Here is a 14,584-nt window from a genome sequence, read left to right on the forward strand (position 1 = left end):
TATTGGTATGTTTTGTTTCTTTTATTGTTATAGATTTATATTATGGTTGGCTTCTTTTTATTCTTCCCTCACATACTTGTTAAACTTCAAGCAAATTCAGGTTTTTACAGATATCCGTTTAGTCTACATGAGTAAGTAGAAGCTGAATTAGAAGCATAAATCACAAATTCTTATTCTTAGAAGGGAATAATTACAAACACAGAGTCTTAATCTTTCTTGCTGTTCTAGCACATAACATTTATAAGACTGTGTAAGCCAACTCTGGCTCTTGCAAGGTATTATGAGCTGTTTATGCCATTACAGTTACTTCCAAACTCCTTTTTTTTTCAGCAGTGACAGTTCTTTTCCTTAAGTTATATCAGTGAACACCAGTAAAACTAGAGAGCGAACTCAAACAAAAAAGCTAAATATGTTTTCTTCTTCGCGTGTTGTCCCTCTTCCTGCTTCAGGCATATCACTATCACTTGCGGCAAAGGACTTAAGCTCTCTCTAATCTATTGTGTCTGTTCTTTTTTCGACAGATTGTTGAGATTTTTCTACCGTTCTTTCAAAGGCCTGACTAAAATTTAGACCTGTCATTTGAATTGTGCGTTCCTTCTGGTGGAGAAAACTAAGTTAAAACAATGTTTCAAGAGCCAACTTTTAAGAAGTTTTCTGACAACACTCATGACACTCTGTTCATGTTTTACTTACCAGAGCTCCACTACTGAGGAGAATCATAAAGACAATGAAAGTCTCAAACCAGTTGTGTTCAACAATCTTGAAGCAGGTTTTTCTAAGGTTCCACCACTGCTTTCCTCTCCCTTCTTCTATGCTTACTTGACAGCACTTGAACCTTCGTACACAGCCTTTAAAACAGTGTATGTATTGAGGGGTGGGAGGGTCGGGGGGAAAGAGATGTTGTTGAATTGCATTAATTTTGGTTATGTATGCCGTTAATGATACAAGGCTACATTTCCAGAAGAGTGGTATGAAAATAGTGTGTTATTTTATTATCTAGGAGACTGTAAGTAAACTCGGAAAGTATAGTAGTTTGTACTAACATAAAACTTTCAGTAATAAATTTTTCTTATTTTAAAAATAATGATAAATTTCTGATAAAATGTTTTCTTGTTTATCTGATACATAGTATTATTGTGGTATCAGTATCCATATGGTAAATTATGGTCTACCATTAATAATCATAGTTTAAACATTAACAAAAGAGTAATTCAATACATAAATATTAATACTTAGTTTAAATAGATAATTATTCCATATTGCATGAATAAGAATGATTAGTATTTTTGTTCCAAACACCTTCTGTGAAGCAGGCCTCTGGCTCCTGGGCTTCTTCAGGTTCAGCTTCTGGTTGCTCTTCTGCAGGAAGTCCAATATCAACTGTGCTACCTTCGGAAGAACTAGACATATTTAATTTCTGTAAAGGGAAAAAAAAAAGCATCACAAATGCACAGTAAATCTTTTTAAGGCATATATAATTTGTTTTCAGAATAAGTAAATAATTCTGCCATGTTTTTCAATGTTCTTGTATTCAACGTAAGTAAATTGCTGATAAACATATGTGAAATTTGTACAATCTTTGTTTTTCCTTCTGCATTGTATGGATCCATTAACTAGAATGTGTGTCAGTGAGAGATAAGGCTTTAAACAAAATTATGCTTTAAACTGAAAAATATGAGTGATGATACTAAGCCTGCAAAGATTTATGACCACAACTAGCCATAAGTGGCAATGATCTCTTGACCTACATACAAATAATGAAGCTTAAATATATATGCAGGAATCTGTACTATCTACTGAAAAGCAGGGAAGAGCCTAAATATAACTATATAAATGAGGTGGGAGCTCAGAGGAATGAGGGAAAAAAGCAATGATCAGCAGAGAAGGCTATACTTTAGACGTCAGCAGGTCCAGATTAAAATTGCCAAAAGTCTAGCTCAGAGTGAAGCAGAAGCTGCATACAATAAGGCTGAGGTAGATTAAAGATGGCCCATAAAACATTAGACTGTGTTTTATAACCTAATCAAATTTTCAATAACATGATGAGCATAAAGAGAGAGGAGTGGAAGGTGGAAACCAAATTTTAAAAAACCCAACAACGCACTTAAGCTAATCCTATCCTAAAAATTCTCAAAGCTTTGTAACATGCATCTGGGACCTGGCTGCAATCTAGCTGTTTGGTATCATGGCTAAAGATTGGGTAAAAATTGTGAAGGAAACATATTTAAGGATGTAGAGGTAACCAAAATAATGGAATAAATGCAATATAGGTTCATCAGTGATAGGTGGCAGCAGGCTTTTTGATATTGAGGACAAAAAAATCTCAAACTCTAACAACAAAACTCTTCCTAAAGCAGTGGCCAGTCCGCTTTTCAGCAACAGTTCCAGGACTCATTGACATTGAGTTGCATGGCACCTAATAAAATTTGTAATATTTTAAGTAGCCAGGTTTTAGTTGATTTCATCTCATGGTGACTATAGAGACTGGAAGAACAATGTTTCAACTTTATCAGGAAAATGGGTCATTATTTGTCACAAGAACAAACTTCTGGAGTTTTTTTCCAAATTACATTACAGAGTTGCCTCTCTGATATTTTACAAAAATACTGTATACTTCCAGTAATCCAATTTTCACAAATCATCCTTTGCAATGCAATTTACCACATTTCAAAACAATTTTGAAAATACTTTTCCACAGCTTTTTCATTTTTGAAAAAAAAAAAACCTTTTTATTTTATTTCTCTACTTCTAAGCAGTAGATTTTCTGTAATATTGTTGTCAGCTACTTTTTGCACACTAAAATTAAGCTCTTTGAAATTAACAGCGTAATTTATAATTTTAAGATAATGAATTTTTTTACTTTGCTAAGGCAGAAAAGAGTACTCAGGTGAAAACCAAACCAAAACCAAACCTCAAAGAAACAACACACATGCACCCCGAAACCTCCTACTTTTAGAGCTGACCCAATTATCAAAAAAGGATCCTGGCCAGCACTGTAAAACTCCAGGAATGGTGCTGAAAAACTCAATATGGTCTGAAGCCAGCTGGAACCTGCCTGTTAGTGCCCTCTGGCCCGAGAAGTAGAGAATCCATACAGTCTTTTCTAAGTGGGCTCTCATCAAAACCTCAGCTAATTCAACGGCTCTGCTGGTTTAGTGTTTATAATCTCTTTTCTACAGTCCCATTAAACTACCAGTCAATATCAAATAAGGAGTTGGACTCAAATCCAAAACAGCACTGCTGGATGGATTATCCACAGAAAACTATATAACAATGCTGCTCTTTCGTAAGCTTCTGGAGGGAGTCAGAATATCGTAGTACTTTGTCAAGTACTCTCAAAGGTAACCCTGGTCCTACAGGTAGCAGCACATTTACAGAAAGCTTTCCTAAACTGAATCTATTCCCCATTGGTCAGTCATAAGCCAGTTTGCGTCACTCCATTTGCCTGCCTGCTCTGTGATGGGTTAGAAGACTGCAGTGGGCTGGCCAACATTAAGGTAGACGTGGGGAGAGTAGATGACCGGTTGTTGTTTTTCTCCAATGGATCGTTGTTTAAATATTGTTTTATTTAGAAATTCTTCCTGCTGGGGTAAGTTCATTATGTGCTCAAATATTCTTATAACCTCTATTGTGACAGTGGTTCAGAAGCTTGAGTCAAAGCCAAATTATAAGACATTTTGGCTAATATTTAACAGGAAAAGAAATATTAATGCTTCAGGTATTAATTGGGAAATGGGAACAACACTATCTCTGAAACAGGTTGTCATGGAGAGAGACTGTTTTGTGCGGGTCTCCTTTCTCGGGGGAGAGCCAAAGATTGCACTTCGCTTAACTGTTTTTTTGTTGTGAACACTAGAGGGCTTACGTACACTAAAGTGATGGCAGTACAGAATTCAGCTAGCCTGAAGTTAGGCGTCTGAAGTACTGTTAGCAATACATCAGTGGAAGGGAAGATGAGGTATCCCACAAAGAAACTGCGTTGCTACCAGAATGGAAACTAGCTAGTTTAAGGTTGAGGTTCCTCAAGTCAGAAAATTAATTTTGTTAAGTGTCTGGAAAGATAATTTTCTGATTTGACTAAAATGTCAATAAGCTAAGTCACTGAGCATGTAATTGTTTTGCAAATTATGTTATCAAATCAATTTAAATTATTTTGTTAAAATAGCCACAAAAAGCCATGTAAAGGAAGAGCTATAGCCTTAATATGTTTTTTTAAAATTCAGTTCTCAACAAGGCTTTATATCTATAGCTTGCTTTGGCATTCACTTTGCAACATGAGATATTTTTGTCTGTTGATACTATTTTTCAGTTTTAACAACTAAATGAATTTGAAGCATATGGAAGAGTCTATGGTTAAAATTTCTTTTTATGGGAATCTAGATCTAGAAGAGCTGACAATTTTAAAATCTAAAGGAATTCCAGTGTCTAAAGGAAATACATAAACTATCTCTATGTTTTCTGGTTTATACCTGCTCACACAGAGGGGGATTTTTTGAGTAGCAGAGGTGTATGACACCCCTCACAGGACCCTTGTTACAGGAGGCAAACAAGAGTTTCTGGTGGAATAAGGCTGTAGCTAAGGCACTGCCTTGCTCTACCAGTTGTTGCAACTACCACATGGACATACACAGTTCTTATGGATTAGTTTGGTCTCCCATTGCCTGGCCTCTTATCTCCTCTTGCAGACTGTAATTTTTAACCCTTTCTCACACTATTAGTTATCAAGAATTAAACCCTCCTTCATACACTCATTTATGTCCATGTACAAAGAAGTGTCAAAGTAACAAATGCTCAAGAACTGAATACACTGACATGCTAAAAAAAAAAGAAAAACACTCAAAAGGTCAGAGAGAAAGGCACAAAACAGCTAAATACCTCTTTGCTTTCTTCCAAGTCTGATTCGCTACTGAATTCCTCTGTGTTTAGATTTTCAAAGTCAGATTCACCCACAGCAATGGGCACTGTCACAGTGAGGCTTGGGTTGTTTATGAATGACATGTAATCACTTTCATCAATTATATATTTTTCCACACTGCTGCCTGTGCCTATGCCACTAGTTGTTCCATTCGCATCTTTAATATAGTCATGGTCCTTGCTTAGTTCCACAGTTGTATGGTTAGAAATACAGCTATTTTTGTTGTTCAAATCTTCAAGTGGCTTGATTTCATCTAAAGCTTTTTGTTTTTTAACAAAAGCTTTTTGGATGAATTCACGTGCTTTTCTTTTCACATAATCTATGCCCTTCTGCATTCTTGCTACAGCAATTTGGAGATTATTCATTTCATTGTCGTCATCTGTCACGGCTAGGTTGTCTGCACTAAATGAGCTCAACAGCAAGGCCAAAAATAGGTTCAGTACCTGCAGAAAGATAAAAAAGGATGTTCTAGGCTTTATCCCAACAAAGAACATTTATTTTATTAAAAATTGTCATATTAGTGACATCGAAGACTGAAATCCCAGTAATTCATCATAACCAAAGAAAAGCACCCTCAAAACTTTTTCTCTTCATAAAAATCTGAGCTTTTTTATTTTGCTTACATCCTGTTCACTATTCAAAAATATTCCTACAACTGACTAATATCTGTAAATGTGTCTTTAAATCCCCACAGTATATAAATATTTTGGTGCAAAATCTTGTAATCTAAAAATGGAGATAACAGATTTGCTATTCAGCATCATTAAAAAGTTTAATTTATCCCATCACACAGCAGAAAGTAGATTATTTAGGTGACTAATCATACGGGATAAATAATAAAAAAATCCACAGCAAATGGTTTATAAAGAGCCCATAAACTAAAATTATTTGAAGCACAAAATATTTACAAAGAGCCAAAAGACAAATTAAGAATGTGACTAAGTGCTCACTCTAACATTCTTAAGATTTTGATATTGCAGAATACTTTGTTCTCAATCCAAAAAAGCTCTTAAGCTTAACTTTAAGCATCGCTTGAAACCACCTGCTTAAGTGCTTTCTTGAAACAGAGCCAGAGCACTTAGTTCATTTCAGGACTGAGCCCACTCTATTGCCAAATAATATTTTGCTAATACTTTGATTACGTACCACTAGGTTTCCAATCACCATGACCATCATGAAGACAGTAAGGCACATGGCTTGACCAGCAACCTCCATGCAGTCCCACATCGTTTCTATCCATTCTCCACACAATACTCGAAATACGATCAAAAAAGAGTGAAAAAAATCTTGCATGTGCCAGCGTGGAAGTACACAGTCACTTGCAATTTTGCAGACACATTCCTTGTAGTTTTTCCCAAAGAGCTGCATCCCAACCACAGCGAAAATGAACACAATGATGGCCAGCACCAGGGTCAGATTTCCCAGAGCTCCCACAGAGTTACCAATAATTTTTATCAGCATATTTAGAGTTGGCCAAGATTTTGCCAATTTGAAAACTCGTAACTGGAAGAAAGGCAAAATATTGTGAGGACAACCAGCAAGAAAGACACAAAGATATTTTAAAGTTAATTTCTGGAAGGATGTTACTGCAAAATATGCCCTGAGTATGACTGTTCAGAAGGTATCCTCTTGCTAAAAGCATGAAGATGGAAGGTTTAGTCAACAAATTTTTGTGAAGTTAGAGCTTGAGATCCTCAAAGCATAGGTTTTACTGAAGGCCAAAGAAGCTACTGGTCATATTAGATGGAATTTAAAATCCAGGGTTCCTCTGTTAAAACCATCTGGGCCACTTTTCTACTGGTATTTGTAGAGTAGATCTATTCATGTGATGCCAATCAGAGCACAATGCATCTAGTGAGTCGATTTGTTTCTGAATAGCAGGATGTTTAAAGTGTGTATATACAATAAATGCATTGGAAATAGGCCCAGGGCAACCATTGCTATCTGTCTGGATCTCTATCAATTGCTATTGAAGACAGTAAGATACCACAAGTAATAAGGACTTGTACTAATGAAAGAGACATCAAGATCAGTATCACAGCAAATATCAAGGAATTTTTTAAGGCAAAAAATCATATTATTTTAATGAAACCCCATTGGAAAATCAGTGTAATTGATGTATATTTACCAATCTGAATGATCGAAGAACTGAGAGTCCTTCCACATCTGCAAGACCAAGCTCGACCAAGCTAAGGGTTACAATAAAACCATCAAAAATATTCCAGCCTTCCTGAAAATAATAGTAAGGATCCATTGCAATTATCTTGAGAAACATTTCTGCTGTGAAGATTCCAGTGAAGACCTGCATTCAAAATGCAGTTTGTTATTTCATTGCAAAATAAAATATTACAGATTTAGCTGTTGTCTAGGTTTTTAATTCAAGCTACATATCTGCAATGTTTATCCAAAACTGATATGTAAAAATAGTTGTGTACTGCAGTGATTTATTATACCTGCCTTCCCTTAACAAGTGCCATGCAAACCAAGTAATTTTTTCAATTAATTAAATTTTATACTAAACAAATTACATAGACTTCTGTTTTATAACATTTATAATCCAATTTCAACTCTATCAGGATATGGTCTTTCTCTTGTACTGTACAAACAATATCCCAAATTTGATTTTCACAACATAAACCAGAATGCTTTCCAAGAAATTACATGGTATAACATCTTTCTTGGTATACTAATTACATTATACAGCAGCATGAATGAGGCCAAATCTAAGACTCCAGAGGGGCAGCTCCTTTGCTGGTATAACCTGCCATAATCCATTCAGTTCATCAGAGAGACAATTATATATACTAGATGAGGATCAACTGAGATACAAGAATTTGCTGAAGCTGAGGAACTTCTACCTGGGTGTTGCCAGTAAGTTCAGTGAAGTTGATTGGCTCAATCGCTTTAATGTCAGGAATGAAAGAACATTTAAGAATGCATTTTAAACATGATATTGCTGGTAATGGTTTCTCATGATGGGATGCTATGCTGAATGAAGTAGGAATCATATTTAGGAGCGACCGAGGCAGTGACCCTGAGTAGCTTTGAGAGAAGTCTTAGAAGAATTTCCTGTAGAATAGGAATGTACTAAAGCCACTGTTAAAGGCTGCCTGAGCCCTGCTCTGAAATGCTTTCTTTTTTGGTTTTGACAACCCATTTTCAAGCAAGCTGAACAGAAAATGGGACAGCTAAAGAGAATAATCTAACTAGGATAATCAGGAGATGGACAGGAATAGTCTGACTTGCTCTGCCTGGGAACACCAATGCTCAAGATAGATTCTATTACAGTCTATACATTCCAGACATAAACACTGGAGAGGGAAAGGTTACTATTTTTTAAGCTACAGGATTGGAACCACTGAGGAAGAGTCACGAATGAAAGTGTTTCAGTTTGAAACACTGACTTAGGTTCCTAGCAATCAGGACGGTGAGGTTCTCAAGGAGCTTTACAGTGGAACTACTGGAGCAGGTGAACCCCGAGAGCCTCTACATTGCATAAGGGATTTATGTCAGGGAGCCTAAGACTGGAAGAGCGTGGTGCTTATAGCCAGGTCTTCTTGCACTCCGTTTGTAGTCAGATGAACACTGAGATTTATATGGCATTTTCTTGGTTGACAAAACCAGCCTATAAAATGCTACAAGAGTTTACATTTTACTGGGAAACTCAGATTCAGTTTCCCTTATTTTAAGTATGTGAAAACCAGCTATGTATTTGTCTGTTAATTCTCCCTTCTAAATTCTGTAGTTATTTACATGATTTGAGATATTTTTTCCTCATTACAAAACAAAGATTATTAAAAATCCCATTATAAGAAATCAATTCTTAAAATAAGAGACAAAGTAGGACTGCAGCTGCAGATACTTCTATGTGATCAAACCTGTCAGTTCAAAAGCATCAGAGCTACAAAAAATTAACTCCTGAATTCTTTAATAATTTATCTGTTTGAAGTAGAAGGCAGAAAATATAGTTGACAACATGAGGAAAAGATATCTTACTAATTATATGATGATAAAAAAATAAAAACTGTAAGAGGAAAAAGTACTGCAGGATATTTTTCATAGTTTTACATAAAGCATATAAAGAAAACAATCCACATATCCACATAAAGTCTTTTACAGAAGAAAATTCTAGAAATGCTTTTAAATTTTTAGCTATTGTAAACCTGTGCTCAGGAAACAGAGCAATTAAAAACACATTCATAATTTAAAGATTTGTATTGCATTGATTGAAAAAGTAACACTACCTTTATTTGCATAGTGTCTTTTTATGGAAGTAAAGCATTTACTGGTTCAGTAGTTAGATAAATCAACTTCTGTTTAAGATGGACTTTACTTAATATAGCATCAGTGCCATTTTTTAAATTTTTAATTTGGTTTAGCAGAACACTGCAATATATTGATTTTACAGTATCCTAAGTTACATGAGCCAGGGTTGACACTGAAATTTCCAAAAATGTTCTGATAGAGTCATATCTGGAGGCCAATAAATGTCCAATAAATCTACTTTCTAAAGAATAATAACAAAAAAAGCTGTTAAAACTCCTTCTTTCAGTTATTTCAGACATACTTCCTTACAAATCATGAACATAAAAACCCAATAGACTTACCAGATTTCCAACTGAAAGTACATTATTGAATTCATCGGTCATCGGATAATGTTCCATAGCCATAAAAAGTGTATTTAAAACAATGCAAATTGTAATAGCCAGGTCAACAAACGGGTCCATTACCACTAAGTTGACGATATGTTTTACTTTTAACCAATGTGGACTGCAGTCCCAGATCAAGAAAATATTCGCAAATTTATACCAGCATGGTGGGCATTTCTGTCTCGATTCTTCAAGTTCTGTGGGAAAAGAAAGTTCATACAGGTAACTGTGTGACTGTTCTAATATTTCTCAATCCTATATGAATTGTACAAGGCAAGTTGTCATTCTGAACTGGTACTCATTAACCTCCTATAAGCATACCCTTTATACTTTTTTTACAAGGCTTTTCAAGAAAGTCTTTAAAAATTGCTATCAAATGTATTTATTTTGTTCAAAGCTTATCTATCAAGCACAACTTCTTTGTATTCCAATCACTGTTCTGATCGGGATCAATTTATGCATAGATTTGTATTATGTTTTTTATTGTTCCTTGATTACACTTCAGCCTGTTCCTCCCACTTACTGTTATATTATGTAAATATTTTTATTTTGAAATTTGTGGTGTTTAGGTAAAAATTTTCAATATAATTTTAATTCCTAGTTCAAGAAAAAAGCATTTTTATCACCTATAACAGCACTTCTTTAAACAGTAATTGAATAAATATAACTGTTAAAAATATATAAATTTTTTAACAATGGTTGCATATATTTGAAAAATGTTCAGTGGCCTTTTTGTGTCCAAGAATATATTTTTCATAAATATACATAAGCATCCACTCAGTTATGACCATCAAACATATAGTCCTGATGACCATGAGGTAGATGGTGGCAAAACAATGAGATAGAAATGCTTTTTTATGTAGTAAGTTTAACGCTTACTTGGGTAATAACCTTAATGAATAAAAAGCTTTCAGTTTACTGATAAATATGTGTTGGTTTGTGGGATGGTGTCTGTTAATTAAGCTATTTTAAATCAGTTTTTAATTTTAAACTCAAATTTTCAGAAGTCCATTGAAAAACCAGGTAGTAAATATTAGGCTATGCAAGGCACACACCTTCCACAGTGTTTGTGAGGATGCTAGCAATACTCATGGCTCTTTCCCTTAAAGCAGGATCTTCCAGGAAGTCCATAGAAACGTGGAAAGAGCTTGATATTCTCTTCCTCATTTCTGTTTCTGTAGTGGTGCCCTATACAGAGAACAATAATAGCTGAGACCATGTTGGAGTAATAAGATAAGCAAATACTATATAGAACCCTGTTATTAATATCTTAGCTTGGATACGTGCTTCGTGCACTTCAATTTTTATCATGTCAGACTTTTATTACTCTTTAGTATCTTTTAAACAATTTTTAAATGATATGAGGCAATAGTTACCTACTGTTCAAGACTGAGAGAGAGTTTATTTACTTAACTTTTGCATTTCTTTCCTTCAAGCTATGAAAAATGATTTAAAAAAATGGAAATGGATTGAGTTCAAAATATTGTATAAAATTTTTGCAAACTGTAATGTTTTTCCTTGCTCCTGCTGCCAGAATATTCTGGGTTTTGCAACATAACAGTCTTTTCCCCTAGGCAAACTGTAGCAAGTAAGAAAAGTCTGACTTTCTCATGCTTCCTCATGCTAGTATTTTTTTAGTAATGTGAGTAGACAACTTTGAACTAAGCAAGAAATTTTTTTGAGACATCTTCTCTTACCTTATGTATGGTAAGAGAATGGGAGCAATACATGTTGCACATATGTTCACAGAGACATTTGTATTTTTGGAAGTATATATTGAAATGTGATCTTCCAATGAACTTTTGTTATCTGTACTACAGACCTCCATCAGCAACGGATGGAAAATATATAGGTCTGAGAAATAAATGATAATAAAGAATTGACAACTTCCTTACATTTTTAACGGGACTGATAAGGAAGAATGTTATCAAAATTAACTAATAATGCTAATTTTGATAAAGTGGTAATAGCAGCATCATATAGATTGCAGTTATATGATAACATTTTTGTATACTATTTTCAACTGTATAGTAACTGATTTTGCAGACCTCAGCCAGACAGACCTTTAGATCAGCAAAAGTATAGCACAGTAATACAGTAAAGCATAGTGCTTTTATGTGTAACTTAGTTAATATTTTATTACTTGGAAACTGTGAATTGTATTTGTTAGTTATGAGAATATGTGTAAGTAAATGCTTAGGTTGCAAACCTATCTTAGCTGGTTTATTTATTAAAGATTTTACAAGATGCACGAGCATTCACAGCTTGACCAACCAGGAAGCATTGCCAAGGGTTCCATTCTGTAGAAAACACTGGCTGGTGCAGTAAGAAAAAGCCACGATGCCTAAGCTATTTAAAACTTTCTTACATTGTCATCAGTAGCTGGTTTATCTATTATCACCTCTGGCAGAAGCTGTCCAACAGGCGATGTAGGAACAGATGGTCCACCAACCAGGGAAACCACCCCATTGCAATCCACAGTGCTGTGCATCTTCCCATTCACTGGAAACACTGTCAGCATCCTGGATGACCTACTGGCCTGACTAATGTTACTGTTGCGCCGTTCACCGTGTCTGCGCGGCACAAAGAGAGAATCTCTTCTGCTATCATTGTCTTCAAAAGTGCTGTGCTCATCATCAGCAAAGTCATTTTCTGATCCTATATCCTTTGCTCTACCTCTGAAGCTGAAAAGACTTGTTCTGCTGTTGCGCCTTGGAGAAAACAGGGAGCCACGAATGCTCAGCAAAGACTGCAGGCAAACAAAATTTGTGATTATTAGCTGAAACCTTTGAACTTAGCATTGTTATTAGGATAGCATAGGGGTTTTTTTCTTATATGAGAGTAACCGTTTTTCCCAGAAGCTAAATGCTGCTGTGAAATTTTTGTATGTATTTCATTATATTTATATTTTGCAGATAAAAATATCACTGTTCATGGATTCTTAAGACAAAACCAATTTTGAGCACTCCTTTCTCCTAACATCAGTTAGAGTTGCTGAGTAGAGTAGTTGCACAATACCCATCAAGCAAGAAAGGGAGTCTATACACGCACATTCTTTCAAGTATGCAGCATCCTGCACATATTGAACCAACCTCCAAACATCATTGAAACAGGAAGAAAATATGAGGCTATCAGAATGGAAAAATACTGTAGCATTTTAATAAGTCTAGATAATATATAATCACTCTAATATCCCCCCCGAATCAATTAGAGAATATTTTAATATGATTTTTAAGCAATCCCATTACAAGAATAGAGATATGAAGTTACATTTAATTCTCTGTGTTTTTTCATAAGACAATCTAGCAGCTATAGCACTTTCTCTCAAGCACTAGCAACAATAATAAAGTTTAATGAAAATCTCAGTCTTTCCTTTCATTAGGCAGTAGGGTCATAATACAGTACCAGGAAGACTAAAGTTATTTTGTAACGGCCTACGATGCTTTAAATGTATGCTTCTACTAAAAACAACTATATGAAATACCTGATGTGGAGAAGAATACTTCTTTTCATATGTCAATCTATTGCCTTCAATAGATAATCGGAAACCTTTCCTTCTGATGCTGTCCTCTGATTCAGACTTGTGAAATTCATCTTCATCTTTTTCCTCTCCTCCAGATTGCTCTTTCTGTTTTCTTTTTTTCCTTCTATTTCTCCTCTCTTTTGCACTCTTTGAGCTCAATTTTGATGCCTCTGAGGAACTTTCTGAGAGCCCTCCTGCTTCTCCCCCAGCGCTGGGCTCCCTGGACTCCGCAGATGCTGTTACTGCTGCCGCTGCCACCGCTGCTGCCTGCCATGTTGCAGAATGGATTTGTGTCACTGAGCAAACCACAACATCAAGGGGGGCTTTAAAATTTACTTATACAGAATTTCTAGTCCAAACACCCTGGATCTTAACACTTTCCATAGGATATCATCTTTCTATTTTTTTTCTAACCTTTATTACTCAGTTGACTCAAGGTCTGTGTTAGTCATAGCCTTCTTCCATCTTTCATGAGTAGTTTTAAAATGCAGAAGTCTAACAGGCTCTATTAATGACAGTAGACCAAGACAGACATAATGAATAATGTATACCTAGTTTTGAATATTCCTTCTTGATTATGGCTGGATCATTCACAGTACAATGTCTTTAGTGCAGAAGAGAAAATCTCTGAGCTAGCTCTGCTGTTGAAAGCCCAACAGAGTGTTTTATAACTCCAAATTCAGAAAGTGGAGGGTGAATATCTCTAGTAAAATTACTTCCATACACTTCTGCATTACTACACCATAAGTTATACCTGAGCTGCTTCTTGTTGCTTCTTCAGTTGTTCCAGCATCTGTTGAAATTCTGCCTCTTTCTGCTCTGCCTCTTCCATGGTTGCTTGATTCTGTTCTTCGTAGGCCATAGCAACCACAGCCAGGATCAAATTGATCAGATAGAAAGAGCCCAGAAAAATCACCAGAACAAAAAATATCATGTATGTCTTCCCAGCAGCACGTAGAGTCTGGAAATAAGAACACATTTGTAAGCAAGAATAGGTTAACAAAAGTTCTGGTTTTCATATTGTTAAAATTAAGATAACATAAGAAAATTTAATTTATGCCTCTTGCATTATTGGTACAAACATATTTAGTCAATTCTGCATTAAAAAATTCTCACCAATTGATAAAGGTTTTCCCAGAAGTCTTGCGTCATCAAGCGAAATAGTGACAAGAAAGCCCAGCTGAAGGTGTCAAAACTTGTGTAGCCGTAATTGGGGTTTCTACCAGCTTTCACGCATGTATATCCTTCTGGGCACTGCCTACAAAGACACACTGGGTGTTACCTTATAGAGTTATTTTAATATTATCACCTGGAATGTCCAGGAGAAGATTAGGATTAAAAAGTGGATTTTTCTTTAGTTAATCAGACTAGAAATAATACCAGTTGTGATTTTTAATAGAAAATTATTTTAAAGGAAACTAGAAAATTTAAGCAGGAAAGGCACCTAAAAACAGTGTTAAAAGTTTAATCTAAGCTTCTAAAACATAATATTCCAAA

The 14,584-nt window shown here is 35.3% G+C and overlaps 1 protein-coding gene across 5 annotated transcripts in view; it reads right to left on the reverse strand.

The window, feature by feature from the left end:
• The window catches only part of LOC129207790 (sodium channel protein type 1 subunit alpha), a 97,236-nt gene that overhangs the window by 32,293 nt on the left and 50,359 nt on the right, over positions 1 to 14,584 (reverse strand). For 3 of the 5 annotated variants that reach the window (XM_054829219.1, XM_054829220.1, XM_054829221.1), the window contains 11 exons: positions 14,204 to 14,345; positions 13,842 to 14,048; positions 13,049 to 13,354; positions 11,933 to 12,313; positions 10,620 to 10,752; positions 9,523 to 9,761; positions 7,044 to 7,217; positions 6,062 to 6,418; positions 4,876 to 5,358; positions 1,300 to 1,417; positions 694 to 848 (listed from right to left, as the gene is read on the reverse strand). In XM_054829219.1, coding sequence (XP_054685194.1) covers positions 694 to 848; positions 1,300 to 1,417; positions 4,876 to 5,358; positions 6,062 to 6,418; positions 7,044 to 7,217; positions 9,523 to 9,761; positions 10,620 to 10,752; positions 11,933 to 12,313; positions 13,049 to 13,354; positions 13,842 to 14,048; positions 14,204 to 14,345 — 2,695 coding nt within the window. The remainder of the gene's footprint in view (positions 1 to 693; positions 849 to 1,299; positions 1,418 to 4,875; positions 5,359 to 6,061; positions 6,419 to 7,043; positions 7,218 to 9,522; positions 9,762 to 10,619; positions 10,753 to 11,932; positions 12,314 to 13,048; positions 13,355 to 13,841; positions 14,049 to 14,203; positions 14,346 to 14,584) is intronic. The other 2 variants (XM_054829222.1, XM_054829223.1) reach the window with 1 other exon arrangement.

Source organism: Grus americana, chromosome 6, assembly GCF_028858705.1.
Source record: "Grus americana isolate bGruAme1 chromosome 6, bGruAme1.mat, whole genome shotgun sequence".
In the NCBI taxonomy this organism is placed as follows: Eukaryota; Metazoa; Chordata; class Aves; order Gruiformes; family Gruidae; genus Grus; species Grus americana.